At 66.6% G+C, this 20,483-nt stretch overlaps 3 protein-coding genes across 7 annotated transcripts; 1 reads left to right on the forward strand and 2 right to left on the reverse strand.

Annotated features, from left to right (window-relative positions):
• Positions 1–1,304: 1,304 nt before the first annotated feature.
• On the reverse strand, positions 1,305–5,143 carry CA2H19orf25 (chromosome A2 C19orf25 homolog). Of its 2 annotated transcripts, none has more exons than XM_060627321.3 (3): positions 4,913–5,143; positions 4,526–4,657; positions 1,305–2,969 (listed from the first exon to the last, which is right to left on the reverse strand). In XM_060627321.3, the coding sequence occupies exons 2-3, from the start codon at positions 4,653–4,655 to the stop codon at positions 2,743–2,745; spliced, it is 357 nt and encodes a 118-aa protein (XP_060483304.1). In that variant the 5' UTR covers positions 4,656–4,657; positions 4,913–5,143; the 3' UTR covers positions 1,305–2,742. The 2 variants fall into 2 exon arrangements, with proteins under 2 accessions (XP_060483304.1, XP_060483305.1); XM_060627322.3 differs by having other exon boundaries at positions 4,905–4,929.
• Positions 5,144–6,948: 1,805 nt separating this feature from the next.
• PCSK4 (proprotein convertase subtilisin/kexin type 4) lies at positions 6,949–13,553 on the reverse strand. The gene is given in 17 exon segments (XM_060629731.3): positions 6,949–7,590; positions 7,593–7,677; positions 7,679–7,778; positions 7,916–8,038; positions 8,318–8,442; positions 8,663–8,842; positions 9,080–9,197; positions 9,268–9,371; positions 9,465–9,565; positions 10,051–10,263; positions 10,349–10,521; positions 10,746–10,834; positions 10,933–11,009; positions 11,092–11,220; positions 11,295–11,387; positions 12,849–12,953; positions 13,201–13,553. Coding segments are annotated over 17 exon segments (2,274 nt in total). The 5' UTR covers positions 13,396–13,553; the 3' UTR covers positions 6,949–7,326.
• Positions 13,554–13,860: 307 nt separating this feature from the next.
• REEP6 (receptor accessory protein 6) lies at positions 13,861–19,305 on the forward strand. Of its 4 annotated transcripts, XM_060629733.3 has the most exons (7): positions 14,269–14,494; positions 15,223–15,261; positions 17,523–17,616; positions 17,704–17,842; positions 18,054–18,222; positions 18,398–18,460; positions 18,630–18,786. In XM_060629733.3, the coding sequence occupies exons 1-7, from the start codon at positions 14,380–14,382 to the stop codon at positions 18,665–18,667; spliced, it is 657 nt and encodes a 218-aa protein (XP_060485716.2). In that variant the 5' UTR covers positions 14,269–14,379; the 3' UTR covers positions 18,668–18,786. The 4 variants fall into 4 exon arrangements, with proteins under 4 accessions (XP_060485715.1, XP_060485716.2, XP_060485718.1 ...); XM_060629735.3 differs by lacking the exon at positions 18,398–18,460; XM_060629734.3 differs by lacking the exon at positions 15,223–15,261.
• Positions 19,306–20,483: the final 1,178 nt, after the last annotated feature.

A 20,483-nucleotide genomic window follows, 5' to 3' on the forward strand; every position in this document is an offset into this window, starting at 1 on the left:
CTGATCCTGGCGAGCGGGTCTGCTGAGACAGCCGCCCCGCCGGAGCGCCACCCCCGCCGGGGCAGATGCCGTCAGGGGAGACAGCCTGGCTGCCGCAAGTCCCTTCTCTGAAGAGCAGCGGAGAGCCCCCGCCCGCGGGCACCGCTGACCCTCCCCGTCACCCAGAAGGGGTTCCAGTGGCCGCCACCCTCGGCTCGGGGAGCCCCTGGGAGCCATGCTGACCCCGATGCCACACGCACCCCGCTGCATCGCACCCCAGATGCCCCATCCCGTGGGATGCGAGCCGGGCCCAACCTGAGCGTCCGGCAGGCAGGAATGGCGTGAGCCCGCGTAAGGCCTCGGCCGCCCCTCGGGCCACACAGGCGTGTGTCAGAGACCCGCAGGGCCCGGACTGGGGGTCGCCCGGCTCCTTTGTGGATTTGGGGACTGCCAAATACTGTCTGTGCTTCCAGTCCCCGCGGGCCAGGCTTCCCCGAAGTGGCCTGGCGGGAGGGGAGAGGCGGCAGCAGGCCCGCCAGCGGCTCGTCCAGCCACAGGGCCCGGGGCTTCGAGCACCCACGCACTGTGAGACCCTGGGCACTGCTTTCGCCGCTCTGTGCCTCAGTCTCCCCACGTGGGCCGTGGGGAGAACTCCCAGAGCTACCTCTTGGGCGAGTGGAGAGACCACCAAGACTGGGGGAGAGACCTCGCTGCCGCCCCCCTGCCTGCCTCTCCACGGGCGGGGCCGGAAGGCAGCCCCACGCGGGCCAGCACACAGGCGCTCCCTCCCCATCCGTGCCCGGCAGCCACTTTTGCCTTTTCCAACCCCCTGCACTGGGGGCACAGCCACACCTCATCGTCCAGCCTGGGCGGGCCGCAGGGGCCCTGGCGGCACAGATTTCTGGAGGCGGCGGTCGGCGGTCAGCGGACAATCAACCTGAGTCGGGGGCTGAAGACCTGAGGTCTCAGGACCCAAAGGACCAACCCGGCCACCCGCCAAGGGGACACGCCAAGGACCCATCCGCCTCTGGGGCACTCCTGGGGTGAGCCCGAGGGGGACGACTGTGACCCCAGGCCTGGGACTTCGGGCCCAGGGCCGGCCGGACGCACCCGCTGGCGCAGCATTACCTCACCCCTGCCGCCCCCGCCGGCCTCCCGGTTGGCGGCCACGGCACCCCACAGCCCGAGCGTGGTTGTCCCGGCTCATCCCTTCGTGTCTCCGTCCCGGGTCTCTGCAGCACCACAGGCCACGTGTAAATACAGCCCATCCACCCCCACTGACCACGCAGCCGGCGTCTGGCGGGAGGAAGCCACGGAACCAGGCGTCTCACATGCACCTTTAATAAACAGCTGTTGAATCGCGCTCTGCTGCTTGTGGCTGCGTTTCCAAGTGGGTGAGGAAGGGGTCGGGGGCCAGGAGGGGACTCCGGGGCCTTCTGTCCTGCCCACCCCTTCTGGGGTCCGGGTGGTGGCCCAGCCTGGCTTCTGCCGGGAGCAAGCAGATGCCCCTTTGGGCAGGTCCCTGGACGCAGAGCCTGAGTGTGGGCCCGGGGTCCCAGGTCGACAGCACCAGGAGGCCAGCGGGTGTGCCCCTGCCTGACCCCAGGGGACTCCGAGTGGACGGCACCCCGGAGTCAGGAAGCGCTGGAGACCAGGGCCAGGCAAGGAAAGCGGAAGAACTTCTCACCAAGGGCGTGCCGTGAGCAGCGGGGCGGGCGTGCGATGGTCAAGCGTCCCCAAGGCCCCCTTCTCTGGGTATTGGTTTTGGGGCCTCTCAGGCTTAAGCAGGCTCCCCTTCTTCAGGGGAAGAGAAACACCTCCGGGGATGCTCGGGGTCCCCCGTGTCAGGGTCCTGCTGTGGCACTTCGGAGCTCCCACGGAGCCCCGGACAGGGGCAGCCACGAGCAGCCTGGCTTCTGGGACGCCTCTTGCAGCCAGCCACCTCTGCTCCAGTTTTCTGAAAGTTGCTCTTTTGGAGCGAAAAGCCCTTTTCAAGATCCGCTCCTGTTCCATACACCTGCCCATAGACGAAGCCTTCCAGGATGAAGGCAGCCAGCGAGGGCTCGGGTGGGAGACTGGCCAGCTTGTCCCCTCCCGGGAGCCCAGGCCAGGCACCCCCGTGATGGGGTGGGTCCCAGGTGGGTCCCGCACCCCGACGGGTAACCCGCCCGCAGGAGCGCCCAGGCCTCGGATCGGGGCGCTCAGTAGGGGCACCACCAGAGGCCCCGTCTCCGGTCCGGGCCCTGCTGGGCAAGTGCTCTTCCAGCAGCCGGCCACTGTCTGGAGGGAACGGGGTGCTCTGCCGGAATCCTGCCCCCCCCCCCGCCCCCCCCTCCCCCGCAGTTCACACGGAGATGGGCGGAGACAGAAAGCAGCCGCAGCCGGGGTTCCACCATCTCCCTTGCGATGACGCGGGGAAGCAGGGTCGCCAGAGGCAAGGAGAGGTTGGACGGACCGGCCCTCGGGTGCTGGGGACCCCGCACGAAGTCCGGTCTGGGCTCCACGGCCGGGGCGAGCGGCACCCACACCGCCCCAGACCCGCCCCTCGAAAGGGGCCCGCGCCCGGCGAGGCAGCTGTGTCTGTCACCCCCCACGCAGGCTGTGGGCCCCGGGGTCTCCGGGCCCCGGGGCGAGCCCAGGCCATGCGACCCAGGGGCCCGCGTCTGAGGTGTGCCGGGTCAGGTGTCTCGGGGGGGACCAAAGGTTCCGGGGAGCCGCGGGGCGCCCTGCCGGGGTGCGCGCTAAGGCGAGCTGGCGGGCCAGTCAGCCCAAGGAGGCGGCCACGGACCCTGGGGGCGCCCCCTGCTTCAGCAGCCGGACTTCCCGCTCCAGCGCCTCGCCAGCCCGCCACAGGTCCTCACGCTTCTGCTTCAGCCCATCGCCCGCCTGCTGCAGACGCTGATTCATGGCTACGTAGGCGCGGCTCTGCTGGTAAAGCTGCTGCCGCTGGGCCTCCGCGTCCTCCGCCCTCCCGGAGAGGCCTGGGGAGTCTGGGGACAGCACACAGCACCCCGGTCAGGGAGCGACAGGGAAAGGATCCGGCTGGGGGCACGGATCACAGAAGGGGCGGGACAGCCCTGTCCTGAGGCCCTGCCCGGGGATCGGCCTCCATGTCCACCCGCAGAGGGGGGGCGGGGCACAACGGAGCCACAGAGCAGGCTGGCTCCCGCCCCACTGTCGTCCTGCAACCTTTTCCCTGTTCTCAAGACCTCGGGGTTGGGAGGAGGATTGGGACACGCGTTTCCCAGCGGCCCCGCTTCCTAAAACAGCCCACGCCCGGCCACAGCAGAGACTCCACAGGGCTCAGGTCCCCTAGAGACATGTCAGATGCTCCCCACGTGCCTCAGACAGGAGCCCCGCCAGCAGGGGGAGCCCCTCTCCCTTCAGTGAGCCCAAACGCAGCCCGTGCCTCAGTCTCCCCACCGTCAGGATGCTGGGGGCCCTGGGCTCAAGCAGCCTTCCAAGAAGCAGCTGCAGGACGGGGATAAACACCAGCTGTGCCCCACCTGCCAGAACATTCTGGATGGTGGAAAGCCCTGCAGGTGAGCTGTCCAATACAGAGCCAGCCGCCAGCCAGGAGTGGTTCTCGAGCACGTGAAGCATATGGCCACACGGAGCAAAGAACCCAACTGTTACTACTTCCTAATTTTTTTTTTTAATTCCCAAAGCAGGGGCGGGTGGATGACTCTGTTGGTCAAGCGTCCAACTCTTGATTTCAGCTCAGGTCATGATCTCACAGTTCCAGAGTTCCAGCCCCGCGTCAGGCTCCGCGCTGAGCACGGCACCTGTTTAAAACCCTCTCTCTTCCTCCCTCCCTCTCTCAAAATAAGTAAATAAACTTAAAAAAAAAAAAATCCCAAAACGTTTCTCACCATCTATGGCTTCACAAGACTTAACGGTGAATTCTCTCCCCACTAGACCAGCCCGAGGGCGGGCACTGGCCTCGACTTTGCTCACCTCCTGACCCAGTGCCCAGAGCAGCACCTGGCACGAGGCCGGCACCTTCTTCGGGAAGGTTGAACGAGTGAGCAAACGAACCTCATCAGGGCCGCAGCTAAGCGAGCGGGCTCTGTGCCAGGACGACGACACGGCCACTGAAATCCCAACTTCAAGCCATTCCCCTTCTCACCGAGTATTCTCCCCCACCGCCACTGAAAAACCCGTTTGTTCGTGTTTTTAATTTTAGGATTTTACCTTTAAATAATCCCCACACCGGGCGTGGGGCAGGAACCCACAACCCTGAGGTCCAGGGTCCGCGCGCTCCGCGGGCTGAGCCAAAAATCCATTTCTAGCTCCCTGGCTTTTTACCAGAACAGGCGACAACCGGGATGTGGCGGCGGACCCGACTGCGGACCCCCGTTCCATTCGCCCCTCTGCAGCTGCGCCCCACTTTACAGACGTGCGGCGGAAGCTCAGAAAGGGTAAGGACCGCGCTGAAAGCGAAGCTCCTAACTCCTCGGCTGCACAGCGCTTCGCCCCGCCCCTTGCCGCTGGGGTCTCAGGGTCGACCCCCCCCCCCCTCCGCTCGTGCCCGGGCTCCCCCTACCTTCCAGGGCCAGGGCGGTGAAAACGGGGTCCTCGGAGGGCGCACCCCGCACGTCCTCCAGGATCTGCTCCACCGTGGGGGGCGCTGGGCGAGTGGGCAGTACCACCCGCTTCTTGGCCTTGGAACCCATCCCTGGAGGCGAGAGAAAAGGCAGTTGACGGGGGCGTCTACCTCTCGGCGTTTCCCTGGGCCCTTCCTCCGTCCAGTGAACTCCTACACACCCACCGGAGCCCCGTGCCCGGGGAGGCCCACCCTGCCCCGCCCTGCTGGGCTCGCTCCGCCCCTGGCCCTCCCAACGACCGACAACTTGGGGCCAGGGGTTTCCGCATTAGACTCCATCCCCGCCTCAGTTTCCCCGTGAACGCCCCGAAAGCACTACCGCCTGACCCAGGCGCGCGCACTGAGCCGCCAGCACCGCCGACAACCCACTTCCGCTTCCGGTCGCAGCACGGTCCCGCCCAGCAGGCACGTGACGCGTCCTTCGAGCCTCCTCCGGCACCTGCCCGCCGCTCGTCAGGAGGCCACACCCCCTCTTAAAGGCGCCGCGCCTCTAAAGGTCCTCAATGGTCTGACTGGACCTGGGAAGTACGTGACCTCAACCTCCCCGGCGCGCCAGGCCTGGAAGAGCATGGGGTGGGCAGGGGGTCCTGTCCCGGCTCCCCTCGCTGCGCAACAAAGCACCCAAGTCCCGGTTTTCTGCCCAAAGTGGGCAGGGCGCCCAACCCACGTGGCTGTCGTGCGAACAAAGTTAACTGCCCTCTCGAGGGGGCTGGCCTGGCCGCGCCAATTCCCCGGGAGGTGGCCAGAGACGCCAGACGGAGCTCAGCCTGCTAGATTCCATCACAGTTGCCCCTCTGGTCCCTAGCACCTCCCACCTCTGCCCTGCCTGGTTCCTCCCCCGACAGCTAGGACGGGAAGACAGGCTCAGAGACCAGGGCTGGTTTTGTGCCTTTTAACAGCTTTACTGGATGTTATCTACACACTACACAGTCCACCTGTTTAAAGTGTGCAATTCAATGGTTTTGAGAGAGATGTACAACCACCACCATAGTCTAATTCCAGAACATTCCATCACCCAAAAGGCATCCCCATTAGTTATCACCTCCCCCCCCCAGCCCCCACGAGCCCCCCCCCCCCCCCCCGTGTCCGTGGATGAGCCTGTTCTGGACGTTTCACACACACGGACTCACACCCCGTGTGGCCTCTCGTGTCTGGTTCCCTCCCTCAGCGTCGTGTGTTCAGGGTCCTTCCGCGCGGGGCGGCGGGCGTGGGCGCCTCGCTCCTGTTGCCGGCCGTGGGACGTGCGCGTGCACGGCGGACACGTTTATCTGTGGACGAGCGCGTGCGTGGACACACCTGAGTGACGTGCGCGTGCGCGATGGGCACATTGACCGTCCGTCCCTTGATGGGCATCTCGGTTGTTTCCATCTTCGGTTGTCGTGATTCCTCCTGCTGAGAATATCCCTGTAACGGTTTTGTGCAGATATATGTCGTTTCTCTTGGGGACATGCCTAGAAGCGGAACTGCTGGGTCATACGGTAACTCTGATGAATGGTTTACAGAACTGGTTTCCCGAAGTGTCTGCCCCCGGCGGGCACATTTTGGGTGCTTGCTGTGTGCCAGTGGGAAGACGACCTCTCTCGATCTTACGTTGGGTGAAGCAAGTGCCAGGCTTGGTGCTGTTGCACAGATGAGGCCACCAAAACTGCAAGAAGGAGGCCAAGCACCCCTGGACGCACGGCCCGGCCCTGGCAGGTGCTCAGAGCCGCACACGTGCTCACAGCAGCAGGATTGACAATTCACGGGATGTAGAAACAGCCCGACTGTGCATGGATGGATGAATGGATCGACACACTGTCCGCCCACTCGGCCGCGAGCAGGAGCGAGGACACCCGCCATCTGCAGGGCCGAACACACAAAACTCAGGGAGGGAACCAGACACGAGAGGCCACACCGGGTGTGAGTCCACGTGTGTGAAACGTCCAGAACGGGAAAATCCAGCTTGGGGGCCAGTGAAAGCAACATGCCTCCAGCCCATAATTCCCTCGGCCTCCTCACGACTCTCGGGGAGGAGAGAAGCAGCACGATTGTTATAACTTCATAGACCTACCTGCAGGGCGGGGAACAGCCGCACGCATGCTCATTTGGGACTCGTGCTTCTCTTCATTATCAGCGTCAAAGAGAAACACCCCAACAGGACGAGGGAAACTTAGGAGGAGTTAGGAATGCAGCGCGCCGCCCTGGGAACCCCCCACTTCACTCCTGCCCCCACCAGACTGGGGGCCCCGGGCCCCAGCTGCCCCTTTCCCCTTGTGGGCCACAAGGTCCTCCAGGAGAAGACCGTTTCCAAGCGGGGTGCGGGGGAACCCCCAACCATGCCATGGGGACGGGGGCCTGCCCCTGCCCCAAAGGAGACCACAGACTTGGCACCTCCTCTTCAACCTTTATTTGCAAACTCCAAGGTCTGACATGGTGCCAGAGACTCTGGATGCTGTCATTGGTTCCCCTTGCCCCTCCCCACCCACTTCTGGGGCTGGGAAGGGACGGCTGTCACAGCCCAGCCTCTGCCCCATCCCACCCCGCCCCCACCCCAAACTGTGTAGCTAGCCTTCTATCTCTCTCTCTTTCACCCGGACTTGCCAATTTCGGGTTCGGGATTCCAGCAGGCCGCCCCTGGCCTGAGGGCCTCAATGATTAGCCAGAGCCTCCGGGGGCGGGTCCCTGCACCCCCCGCCCAGGTTCCAGTCTGGAGCAAAGGAGCAGGATGGCAGTGCCTGCACAGACACACGTCTGCCCCCTACTCAGGTGTCTCTAGGTCCCGGCCAGCAGCTGGACCTGGGGTGGTGGCGGGGGGGGGGGCCCGCGCACAGCGGTGGGCAGCCTACAGTGAGGACGCTGCGGAGTGAGGGGCTCCCGAAGGCCACGGCCAGCGGGGCCGGTACCACGGCCCGAGCTCGGCCGCGGTGGCGGCCGGGGTGGGCGACTGCGGCGGGCTGGGGGAGGCCGCTGGGAGGGACGGGTCCTGAGCAGGAGCCGCGACGCTCGTCCAGCGTGGAGGCCGGGGGGGGCAGGCAGTGCAGTTGAGCGGGGAGCGGCCGAGGCAGGTGTAGCAGGAGGCGCGGCAGCTCGAGCAGACGCACAGGGCGGGAGCAGCCGGGCCCAGCGGTCACTGCCTGCCGGGTGTGGCCAAAGTACCTGGGCGGGCAGTAGGAGAGGCGGAGGTGGCCCAGGACGTGGGCGGGGCCGTGGCGTTCTGTGCGGGGCACACGTACGTTGGGGCGTGAGGCCAGGGCCCGCCGCCCCGTATGCCCTCCCGCCCCGGGCCGCACACGCACACTGCCCGCTGCTGCCGCCCCCCAGCGAGCAGGCCGTGCCGCGCCAGGCACTCACCCCGGCACGGCCCCTCTGTGTCCCGCCGCACACACGCGCTGCTGGTCACCTGGGGGCCCCGGGGCCGCGCCGTCATGTCCTCGGCCGTCCCGTACAGCAGCAGCGCGTAGCGGTACAGCGTCCCTGGGCGGGGGTCGCGGGCGGCACGGGGAAAAGGCGGAGAGGCTGTCGGCACCTGGTCGGCCCTCCTGGCTCCTCTCCCCGGCCGCCCCGTCCCGCCCCGCCCCGGAGTCCCAGACACTGATGGCCCCCAGGCCGGACGCCCACCGGGCGCCGGTAACTGGCATCTACTATTCTCCGAAGATACCCGCTCAGTGTCCCAGGGAGACCCCGGACCCCTCTGCAGCGGGGGATCCCAGGCCGGTCCAGGGCCCGAGGCCCCAGCCTGGGTGTCGCTCTCACCCGTGTTGAAGTAGTAGCCCTTGTTTTCCAGGCCCAGCGTCCACGGGCCCCGCGGGTCCTCGTCCCAGAAGTGGGTGGACATAAAGATCCAGTTGTTGTAGCCTTGGCCGCTGACGTCCAAGGGTCTGGGGCAGGAGGCAGGGTGGGCGGGGGTGGAGGGGGGGCTTCACAGCCCCGAGGACAGTGGGGTCTGCAGGGCCGAGCACGGCTGCTGGCAGGGCTCCCGAGGGGGAGGCGCGCCGGGTGTCCGGCCTGAGCAGAACCCCCCCCGACCCCACAGCACACTGCCCGCACCCGGGGAAGGACAGAGCGGCTGCCACGCGGCCAGGTACCCCACCCCTGCACCTGATGGCCACGAGCGTGGAGCGGGTGCCCATGGGGCTCGTGAGCGAGATCTCCAGGTCCCCGCGGCGACTGTAGGACAGCGAGAGCTGCACCTGCACGTGCTCCAGCGAGCGGATGTGGTTGGCTCGGCCGGCGCAGGCCGACACGTTCCTCCTCACTTGCGTCAGCGGCAGGATGGGGCTGGGGGCGGCGCGGGCTGTGAGCGCCCCTTCTGCGGGCCTGCTGGGGGGGGGGGGGTGGGCACCGGGGTCTGGGCTCACGTCGTGGAGCCCACCCTCTCTCTCGTGTCATAGATGGGGAAAGTGAGGCAACGGGTGCTGGGCCCCACGCGTCTGTCACCCCTCCCCCGCGGCGATGACGGGTGCGGGGAGAGGACAGGCGGGCACGGCGGAGGGGCGGCGGCGGAGGGCTGCTCACGTGGGGGTGTGTACGATCTGAATGACGCACTTCTGCTGGCGCTGTGTGGGCAGCCACGTTCGAGCCATGTCCACCAGCAGCCTGGCATCCAGCAGCCCATAGCCATAGTGGTGGCTCACTGCGTGGACGGGCGGCGGTCACTCGCCCTGGGGGCGTGGCGTCCCCCCCTCCGCCCGGCCCCGCCTCACCTTGGCGCCCCACGCCGTTGGTCCTCCAGTCCTCAGCCTGGAGCTGCGCGGGTCTGGACGCACGGACCACCAGGTGCTGCATATCCCTCCATGTCAAGAACGGGCTGGGGGCAGGCGAGGGTAGGTGAGCTGGGGCCATGCCGGGCGGGGGGGGGGGGGGGGCGAGCGCAGTAAGCGGGGTCCCCTCCAGCACCTACTTGGCCTCCAGAGCCAGGGCGATCATGCCCGCGGCCAGCGGGGCCGACGCCGAGGTGCCCGTGTGTTTGTCCGTGCACCGGTGGTGCAGATCCGTGGTGACCTGGGGGCAGAGACGGGGGCTTGGGGGGGACCGGTGCACAGGGAGACCCTGCCTTTGTGCAAAATGCATCAAGGATTCAAGAAGGTGCCGCAGAGGTACCTCCAGGAACGGGGCCCCGGGCGCCACCCAGGTCACACAGCTGGGGAGCCTGCCCCACCAGAGAGACAGGAGGGTAGACGAAGGGGTGAGGACGCTGGGGCCTGGTCTCGGGACCCCTCTGTGTTCCAGGTGCCACAGGGCAGCCCCGGGAGGGGGGAAAGTGGGGGACGGGACGGAAGGTGGGGGGAGGGGACGGGCAGGACGGGGTGGAGGAGGGGAGGCGCCAAGGGGGAAGACAACAGGGTCGTGGGGGGAAGGTGGGACCAGGACAGAGGGGAAGGGAAAGGAGACAGGGGGAGGGGAGGGAGGGGAGGAGGGGAGGCGGAGGCGGGCGCGGAGGGGTGGGCCTCCCCCTGCCCCCGGGGCCCCCCCTCCCCGACACTCACGATCTGCGGGTCGGTGGCCACGCCGCTGCTGTAGGTGGTGGTGAGCGTGGAGGCACAGGCCTCGCTGTACCAGGGCACGCGGCCCTCGCGGGTGGTGCTGCCCACGGAGAGCGTGTACACGCTGTTGGTGTACCCGTCGCAGTTGCAGTTGTCGTAGTGCAGGCCGCCGTTGCCCGACGCCCAGACGAAGAGGGTGCCCAGCCCACCGCGGCCCTGCACGCAGGCACGAGGGAGCGGATGGGCGCGCCGGCCTCCAGGGCCGGCCCAGGCCCCCCGAGGGCCCCCGGGGTGGGCTCACCTTGGTCACGCCGCGCCTGAAGGCCTCGCGGGTGAGGACGCCCGGGCCGTCCACCGTGCGGCCGTCGTCCTCGGGGCCCCAGCTGGCACTGTAGATGTGGATGTGCTGCGGCTGCAGGCTCAGCGACTGGGCCTCGATGACGTCCGTGATGGTGCCGTCCAGCATGCGCACGCCTGCAGGGGTGGGCGTCCGGCCTCCGCGGTCAGCCCCGCCGCCCCCCCCCGCCCCCCCAGGCCCCCTCTGGCGCGGGGGCGTCTGCGCGGGGCTCAGCTCTCCCCCTACCTGAGCTCGGGCCCTGCATCCCCCAGAGCCGCCTGACTCTGCCCGCAATCCCCGGGCGCCCCGTGCCGTCCGGGCCGCCCTCCGCCCCCGGGGTGCGGGAGCCGGGCCCCGATACCTCCGATCCGGGCATTGTAGGCGACGCCCGCTCCACAGAACCCGTTGTTGGCGATTGCGGCCACTTCCCCAGCACAGCGGGTCCCGTGCCTGGCGCCAAGGCAGAGAGGGGGGCCAGTCCCAGCCCCCCCCGGCTCCCCACAAGGCACTGGCGCCGCCCGCACACACCCCGCAGGACGCCGGCTCACCGGTTCTCGTCGCCGGGCGTGTATCGCGGCTGGGGGTCCGGGTCGTAGTCGTTGAAGTCGTAGCTGGCCAGGGGGTCCTGGGGGCCGAGCGGGGGCGTGAGGGACGGGGGCAGGCCGCGGGACCTGGCGCAGCCCCCACCCCAGTCCCCACGGTCTCACGTAGTTGGCCCAGAGGTCCGGGTGGTCCTTCTCGATGCCATCGTCCAGGACAGAGATCACAATGCCCCGGCCCGACAGCCCCTGGCTCCAGACCTGCAGGACGTTCAGGTCCGGCCGCACCTTGTTGTTCTGGGCACGGCAGGGGCTGGGGTCAGCGGGGCTCCGGCCCCGCCCGGCCCCACCGCCCGGCCCGGCCCGCTCACCATGTACCACTGCTTGGAGAACCAGGGGTCCGTGGGCACCACCACCGAGCGCTTCACACGCCGCCGCAGCGTCTGCTGCTCGAACCACTGCACCTGCAGACAGACGCGCAGTGCAGGAGGGCGCCGGGCCCCCAGAGCCAGCCCGCCCTCCACCCCTCCACCCCTCCACCCGCCGGTGCGGCTCTCACACCCGCGCACCTGCCAGGGCCCTGACCGGCTCCACCAAGCCTTTCCCACCAATTCCGGGCCGCGGGGCCCGAGTCTGCCTCCAGGGTCTGCGTAGGTCTCCTCCCCAGGCCCACCAGGGGACGACTCTGTGTGGGCCGCGGCTGGAGCGGGGTTGTGTCTGGGTCGCCCGCTGCTTGTCCCGGGTCCGTCATGGTGTGGGACGGGGCCCGGGACCTCGTGCTTGCCGAGGCTGCTCTTTGGGGTCCCCGTGTGCCTGGGGCTCTGCCTTCAGAGGGGACCAAGGCCCTAGCACCAGTCCCCAGGGCCCACTGCGCTTGAGGCCCAGCCCTATCCCTTCCCCAGTCCCTGTTCTAGATCCTTCTGCCCAAGATCTGCCCATCTTCCTCCTGTAGCGGCCACTCCTCGTAAGACATCCCTGGATGGCCATACCTGCCTCCGCCCTGGTTCCCCACCTGCCCCCCTGCCTCTCTACGACACAGTAACATCACTCTCTGCAGAGCCCCTCCCATGCTGCCCCCCTCTCCAGGGCCCACAAAGCCCTGCCTATCTGGCCCCCACCAGCCTCCCTCTGCTGCAGTCACAGTGGCTGCCTCACCCCAGGGCCTTTGCACACAGCCATTCTGCCTGCCCCAGGTTGGTCTTCCTCAGACCTTTTTGCCCTTCTTTCTTCCTTGTTGATCTCCACCCCACCCCCCCGCCCTGCCCCGCCCTGAACCAGCTCTTGTGCCCTCACCCTCATCCCAGTGATGGTGCAATTGTCTCCCCATGTGCCCAGCTCCAGACTTGGGAGCTGGCCCCAATTTCTCTCTGTCCCACACGTCTAATCCATTGGCAAGCCCTGGCCTCTCTCGTGCAAACCACACCTTGAACTGGCAGCTTCTCCCCGTTCCCAGTGCTCCCAGTGGGTTTCAAGTTATCAAGCCTCTTGCCTCCATGCTAATCAGCCCCCCAGCCCAAACCCCATCTTGGCTCCTGAGGGTTTACAAACTCAGCCTCAAGTCCCCAGCTTGGCATCTAAAGCCTTTTCCCAATCTGGCACCTCTCTGAGCATCTCACAGCCTCACCGGCTGACTTCAGGCAGGATTCCTACTCCCGGTCATAAAAAGGACCAATTCCCTTCTCTCCATCCCGTGAACTAGAATGTTATCTGCCGAACCCTGACCTTTAGGGTGAGAGAGAAGATGGGGGTGGGGGGGCCAAAAAGAAATGCTGACAGTGTGCCAAGGCCCCGAGGTGAGCTCAGCACGCACACGTGCCCTGTTGCTGTCCACGGATGGTCCCCATCATACAGACTGGGGGACCAAGTGGAAACCGAGACTCAGAGAGGGCAGGTGGCTTGGATAACAAGTGGCTGAGCAGGCTCACCTTGGGGTCTTTTTTCAGGCGCAGGCGATGGCCCCAGTGTGGGCTCAGGGACTGCTGGACCACGCCCCGGTGCCGCAGGTGGAAGTACTGCCCGTCAGGAAAGATCTGGGAACGTGAGGGGGCATCCGCAACGATGGCACCTGCCTCCGAGACGGAGTCCCCAGGACAGTGGCCAACATCCTCCCCCAACCAGGTGCGCCGCTGGGGGCTTCAGGTGCCCTCTGGGGGTCCCAGAGTCTGAAGCTGGTCGAGGCCTGGGTGAGCTGGGGGTCCTCGATATCTTGGGTACCCCTCCCGTCTGCCGGAGGGGTGTCCGGCCCCTGACTCTCCTGTCCCTTCGGGTGCCACCCACCTGCCCCAGGTAGACGAAGCCGAATTTGCGCGCCAGGCGCTCGGCCTCCCGGTAACCCTGGGACACCCGCACGGCCCAGCTGCTGACATAGATGGGGACCCGGGCCGAGGACCACCCCACAGGCAGGGGGCCAACGAGGGCCAGGCCCAGAGCCAAGGCAAGGCGCAGCCAGAGCGCAGTCCAGGCGGGCCGCATGGCGGCGGGGGGCGCGGGCCGGGGCGGGGCCTCCGAAAACCCCTCCCCCCCGGCCAAACCGCCGAGTGGGCCCAAGCGCCCGCCCCGCCCCCGGGGCCATAGCAACCCCTGAAAGGCGTCAACTCCCAGGGGGCCTTGCGGCTGTCTCCCCCACCCCCCCCACCTACCTCAAGGAGCGCGAAGATCCGGCCGAAGACGGGGCGGGGAGGGCGGGGCCCCCGCCCTGGTCTTCCACAGATCCAAACCCTCTGGAGCCTCAGTCTCCCTCATTTGTACAGTGACCAAAACTTCCGACCGACCTAGAAGAGAGTGTGCAAGGCTGCTACCCCTGGCCCGCCCCTTTATCCCCGCCCCCTTGCCTGCCCACCCCTCCCTCTAGAATTAGTCCTGCCTCCTACCCGGCCCAACCGGAATTGTTCTTCTGAGTAAGTCCCGCCTCCCCAGCTTAGCTCCGTCCCATCCCCCCCCTCCTCCGAGAGTCTGTCCCCCGCTCCTTTATGGTCAACCCCGCCCCTCCTCTGTTCTCGCCAATCAGCTCTGGCCTTTCTCCAGTTCCTCCCGTCAGCTCCGCCCCTCGGCACCCTTCTCTCCTCCTCCCCCAGCTCCACCCCCGCAAAGGCTCAGCCAATAATCCCCGGCCATGACCCCACCCCTCCAATCAGCTACGTCCCGCTTCCGCTCCGCCAATCGGCACCCTCGGCCTCCGCGCCCCGCCCTCTGCCCCCGGCGTCGCAGCTGGGGCGGCCGCGGCCCGCCAGAGGGCAATGCGGCGGGGGAGAAGGGGCAGGCCCCACCTCCTTTGTCCGCCCTGCCCTCCCATTGGCCGGAGTGGGGGGCAGGGGGCGGAGACCAGCGCAGGGGCGGAGACCAGCTCGGGGGCGGAGCGGGGCTTCTCGCACCTGGGTAAAGCGGCACGCGCGCTGCGGGGCAGGTGTGCGGGGCCGCGGTCGAGCTCGGGCTGCCAGGCCCCGGCTCGCCGGTGTCATGGACGGCCTGCGCCAGCGCTTCGAGCACTTTCTGGAACAAAGGAACTTGGCCACCGAAGCGCTAAGGGCGCTCGAAGCCAAGACAGGTGTCGACAAGCGGTACTTAGCCACGGGTGAGCAGTCCGGGGCGCTCTGGGCTCCTGTCCCATTTCGCCGATGGGCACACTGAGGCCCTGGGGCAACGGGGTCCCGGGCCTGGCCCCTTCCGGCCGGCGTCTTCTGCAGGGTCCGGGCTCGGACGGTGGGGAGCACCCCCCTGGTGAGACAGATCCTGAGGGGTCGTGGACCAGGACTTTGCGTCTGCCCGCAGCCCCTCCTCTGCCCCCGCCCTGCGACCTCTGGCTAGTGTCACTCCTTCTCTCAGGCCCGGTAGTACCTCCACACCAGTCCTCAGGTCTGGAGACCGTTCGCTGCCCCCTCCGTCGCGGCCCTGGGTGAATTCCAGGCCGAAGTCCGGTTCTTCCAGTTGTTCTGTCCACCCTGGGGGAGGAGAGAGCGGCAGGGAGACAGCCAGTGCCCTGGGAGTCTTGCCACACCCCCGTCCCACAGGAACATCAGCCTGGAAGCAAGTGTAGAGATTTTTCCCTCCCCCATGCTCCTCGCCAGGAGGAGAAGGGTCACTCCCATTCCCTCCCCCCATTGTTTTCCTACCAGTCACCTCCCCTTGGGGTGCCCTGTCCCTCTCCCACCCTGTGCTTTGGCCCACTGTGCCCAACTAGTCGAGCTGGGTTGTTTGACCCTGTGGTGGGGTTGGGCAAATATTGGCTGGGGGGCCATAGAGCGGGGAGCCAGCCCTTCTGACTGCTACCCCTCCAGTCCCCCTCCTCTTCCTCTTCCTCAGTGGCCTTGGATGCCCCCTGCCACTCTCCCAAACTGTCTAGTAAGTACTCCTTAAACGCTCCCTCCCCTCTTTTTCCATGTCCCAGGCCCCATGCCACCTCTTCCAGGAAGCCCCCTGGAGCGAATTCCAGGAACACTTTGTCCAGAAGTGGGGGGAGGGGGTTGGGTGAGGACAGGGACGTATGTACTGAGCACCTTCTGTGTGCAGATCCCAGCAGTTCACTTTCCTCCCATTTTCCGCCAGCTGGGGAATCCGTGCCAGGCAGGGAAGGTCCACAGTTTACTCCCCCAGGCCTTCAGTGCCCAGGCCATGTCAGCCTAGCCAGGAACCTGTCCCTGGGAGCAGGCCCTGACTTCTCTGCTGACTTTCCACATCCCTGATACCCGTGGGCAGGGCTTTAGTCATAGAGCACTGGGGAGGGGCCTATCGGGGAAGCTGGGAGGCACGGGGGGGGGAAACTGAGGCCCAGAGAATCAGGGGCTTTGTGGAAGGCTGCCTCTGCCCCCCCCCGCCCCCGTCTGGAGCATTCACCCCTCCCTACCCACCCCCCTCCCTGAGCCCTGACTGTGGCTGATCTCTGGGATGGTGCCCCCCCTCAAATGTCCAAGGTCATCCTCCCGTTGCTGAGGCTGCAGGAATAGGGATTGAGGGAGAGGTGCCCTGGGAAACCTGCTCCCCCCAACTAGCAATTGGGCGTGACATCCCCCTTGGGCCCCACCTGCCCCAGATGGTCAAATCCCCAGCCCAGGTAACAAAGGAAACCCAGATGAGGCAGTGACCAGACCTCCTGGGGCCAACTGGGGAGGCCCCCTTCCCTGTCCTGACCCCAGACCCTAGGGATAAAGACTAACCCAGGTGGAGGGAAGGGAGGGGGTGCCCTTTGGTACGCAAGTGACCTCTGTCTCTACAGATAACCGCCTGGGGAGGAGGCCGGAGGCTGTAAAATGCTCCCAGGAGCCCAGAGGCTCTCTGAGTGACCTTGGTCCCCCCTCCTCCCAGCTGCCCTGTTGTTCTGGCCAGTGAGTGAGACACAGCAGGGAAGCACAGAGACCTGCGCACTTAATGAAGGCAGTGTTTACCAGGACTGTTTGCAAAGCAGCTAACACTCCTGGCTCCCCACCTCCTCCAGCAGTGTGTGCTCCGGGCCCCGTCACTGGGAATGTGTTTGTACCCCCAGAAGGTGCTCAGCAAACCTGTAGAAAAGAGGAGCTCTCTCTGTTGAGTGGTATTAGCTATCCCCAAGGCCACCTGAGGAGGCAGGGTCATTACCACCCCATTGACAGATGGGGAAACTGAGGCTCCAAGCAGAGAGAAAGACTTGCTCGGTGTTACGCAGTGAGTGGAAAAGCAGAGGGCTCTCCTGGGTCTGGGGGACGCTACCACGTTCAGCTGTCTCCCACTAAGACAACAGCCCCCACTTGAGGCTATGCTGTCCCCCTCGGGGTACTGAACAATGTCTGGGGACATCTGTGGTTGTCGCGGCTGGGGGCGCTCCTGGCACGGATGAGTGGGGGCCAGGGATGCTGTTCAGCCCCCACAGTTCCCGGGGCGCCCCCACGAAAGATGTTCTGGCCCGGATTGTCTGCGGTGGCCAGGATGAAAAACCGTATTGAGATAAAGATTACCAATGTTGCCTTTCTCTGCTCACTGGGAATCAAGTCGTCTTTTTTTAATGTTCATTTATTTTTGAGAGGGAGAGAGACAGAGCTTGAGCGGGGGAGGAGTCGAGAAAGACAGACACACAGAATCCGAAGCAGGCTCCAGGCTCCGAGCTGTCAGCACAGAGCCCGATGCGGGGCTCGAACTCACGAGCTGTGAGATCTTGACCTGAGCCGCCCAGGCGCCTCCGGGAATCACATCTTAATGAAGGAATGAACAGCCTTACTTCTAGGTTTTTCTCCCATTGTTTGCATTCAAATGCTGGGCGTTTGTGCCCGGCCCTCCCCTCGGGACCCAGAGTAAGGCAGTTAGGATTGGAGATGGTCACTTACTCATTCAACACGTGTTTATTGGGCAACTACTCTACCCATCAGGGCCAAGGTCCCCACCTGCCCTTGGGGAGTTCACCGTTCGGGGGTGGGGGGGACCGACTGATAACTGGTTGCACACACGAGGAGACACGGGGCTCAGGGCCATAGTAGGCGTCACCAGGGCGCTGCGGGGGCAGCAGGCCTATCCCGGAGGGGTCTCTCGTAGGGGCAGCGACTGTGGCAGACTGGGTCTGCCAGGCCAGGAGGAGGCCTCCGGTGCCGGGGTCGGCTCGGAGCGCGCCGCCCTGCCCACACCCTCTCCTCCCGCAGGAGCCGCCACTCTGCTAAGCCTGTATCTTCTGTTCGGCTTCGGGGCGTCTCTACTGTGCAATGTAATCGGATTTGTGTACCCAGCATATGCTTCGTGAGTGCCCGCTGGCTGTCCGGGCGCTGGGAGGGGGTGTCGGGGGCTCTGGACAGCCCCTGACTCCGCGCGCCTCCCCGCCCCCAGAATCAAAGCAATCGAGAGCCCAAGCAAAGAAGACGACACTGTGTGGCTCACCTACTGGGTGGTGTATGGACTGTTCGGGCTGGCCGAGTTCTTCAGCGATCTACTCCTGTCCTGGTTCCCTTTCTACTACGCGGGCAAGGTGGGTGGCCCCCGGGACGCACGCAGGACTGGGGGCCCCCGGGAGCAGGCAGGTGCCCGGGAGGCCAGGGGTGTGAGGGGGAGACCCGGCCCCTTCTCTGCGGAGCTAGCCCCCCGCCCCCACCGGGGGGGGGGGTCTGACGGAGGCGGTCCATCTGGTGGGGGAGGCCCGCCCTGCACGGGTCTTGACGACCCCCGCCCCGTGCCCGCAGTGCGCCTTCCTGTTGTTCTGCATGGTTCCCGGGCCCTGGAACGGGGCTCACATGCTGTATCATCGCGCGATACGGCCGCTGTTTCTAAAGCACCACGAGGCCGTGGACAGCGTCGTGAGAGACCTCGGCGGGAGAGCCCTGGACGTGGCAGTGGGAATAACCCGGGACGGTGTGTGCTCACAGGGTGCAGGGGCGTCTGTCTGCCGCAGGCCCTGTCCGTCTGTGCCCCCCACCCGCCTGCCCCTGCCCGCTTTCCCTCCTGCCCCTGCCCGGCCCCTGTCTGGCCTCCGTGTGGCTGCACCCCCTCACTGTCAGCCTCTCTCTCCTACGCTTTCGGGAACCAGTCCTGCAGACCCTGGCCCGCGGCCGGGCTCTCGTCACCCCCGCCGCTGCCCTTGGAGCCGAGCGTACGTACTCCCGGGCCTGGGCGGCAGGGCCTGCGTGTGCGGGCGCTGTCCCCGCGGAGGGTGGGAAGACGGCCCCGGCCCCGGCCGGGGGCGGCCGCCTTGCCCCCGACCGACTCCCTGCGGCCCCGGGGCCGGGCCTGCCTCACCCCCCCACGGCCTCTCTCTGCAGCCCAAGCAAGCGTGACCCAGCCCCAGAAGGACAAGTGAAACCCTCGTCCAGCCGCTACGCAGACCTGCCGCCTGGCGAGCTGGGGGGCACGTCACACCCCAAGCCCTCCACGAACTCCTCGACCGACGCCTCAGGGGAGCCCCCCGCCAGCCCCGCCTCCCCGAGCAAGCCGCTCCCCGGGAGCGCCTCCCAGACCACCTCGGGCCAGTCCCCGCCGGACCCCCCGGCCGGCGGCTCCCGGCTGCCCTCCAAGTCTCAGAACCGGCTTCGGCTCCGGGCACGAGTGAGCCCCTCCGGCCGGCCGCGCCCCCAGTCATCTGTCACCTCCTCGGGCCAACCCCAGCCGGCCCCCCAGCCCGCGGGCCCCAAGCAGCGCACCAGCACCTCCCCCAGCCGGGGCCCCCCCGTGGCGCAGCCCCCCAAGAAGACCTCGGATGGGCCGGGGGAGCCGGCCCCCCAGGCCTCCAAGGGCAGCCCACCGCCCACCAGCAGCACCTCGGCGCCCCAGCTGCCGGCCCCCTGCCTGTGCGGGTCCTCGGCCGAGTACACGTCCGAGTCCACCACGGAGGTCACGTGCAGCTGGCCGCACCTCAGACACGGGCTCCGCTGCCTGCAGCACTGCTGGCGGCTGAAGCATCTGGCCTGCTAGGGGGGCTCAATAAAGCTCATCCGACGACCCGTCTGGCCGTGTCCTCGGGGGTGGGGGAGCCCCTGGCCGGCGTCTCCTGATCCGGAGCCGACGCCGCGTGCCCCGCTTCGCAGATGAGGAGACTGAGGCCCGGAGAGGCGCCCCCGCCTGCCTGAGGTCTTGCCACGGGGCTGAGAAGGATCACAGAGGAGAGCTCGAGAGAGAATTGGCATCTGAGTCCTTTATTTGGGAGGGGGTCCTGGGGAAAGGACGGAAGAGGGCGGGTGTGCGATGGGGGGAGAAAGGAGCCCTGGGGGCCAGTGTCACAGACACGCCTGAGGCTTTCCCTGCCCCCGTCCCACCGGGGGTGGGCGGAGGGCAGCGGTCCTCCCCTCCGGCCCGCGCCCCCTGCCAGCAGCACCTGGCCCGGGACCACAGGGCGCCTCCAGCCAAGGTGGGGGGCAGGAGACTGGGGGAAGACAGGGGGTGTCGCCCGCAGGGCCTCCTACAGCCCGTGGCTCCTCTCCTGTCTCGTTTTGTCTTTAGTTGGTTTCTTTTCTTTTTTTTTTTTTAAGTTTACTTCTTCTGAGAGAGAGAATCCCAAGCAGGCTCCCCGCTGCCAGCGCAGAGCCTGACCCGTGGCTTGAACTCATAATCCCTGAAATCATGACCTGAGCTGAAACCGAGAGCTGGACGCTTAACCGACTGAGCCCCCCCAGCGCCCCTAGTCGGTTTCTTTTTTGACACCAACATGACCCTGATCGTAAAACCAGGCAGAGACACAAGGAAGGAAGGAAGGTGCCCAGCCCGTTGTGTGGATAGAGACGCGAAGAGTCTAAGAAAGGGCAAACTCAATCCCACGGCGTCTTCAAAACAATAGAACACCCCCCATTCGAGGTGGGGTTCCTCGAAGCAGAGCCCGAGTCGGAAGCTGGGTGGGTGGGGCGGCCGCTGAGCAAGGAGCTGGTCTCGGCTGGGAGACCCGACCCTGAGCAGGAAGTGCACCCTGGAGTTCTGGCCCAAGGCAGGCGGGGTGTCACCTGTGTCTCCTCCAGAGTCTCAGCCCCACCCGAGAGGGGGCTGTAAGCTCATGGCTCGTCCCATCCAAAGGCAAGTCCCCAGCCAGGCATCTGCAGACACACTAGGAAGGCCCCGGGGCCCCGCAGCGTCCAGCTCGGTCAGCCCCTCACCCAGGACCTGCTTCTCCAAGATCCCAGTTGGTCACA

Source organism: Panthera onca, chromosome A2, assembly GCF_046562875.1.
Source record: "Panthera onca isolate mPanOnc1 chromosome A2, mPanOnc1 haplotype 2, whole genome shotgun sequence".
In the NCBI taxonomy this organism is placed as follows: domain Eukaryota; kingdom Metazoa; phylum Chordata; class Mammalia; order Carnivora; family Felidae; genus Panthera; species Panthera onca.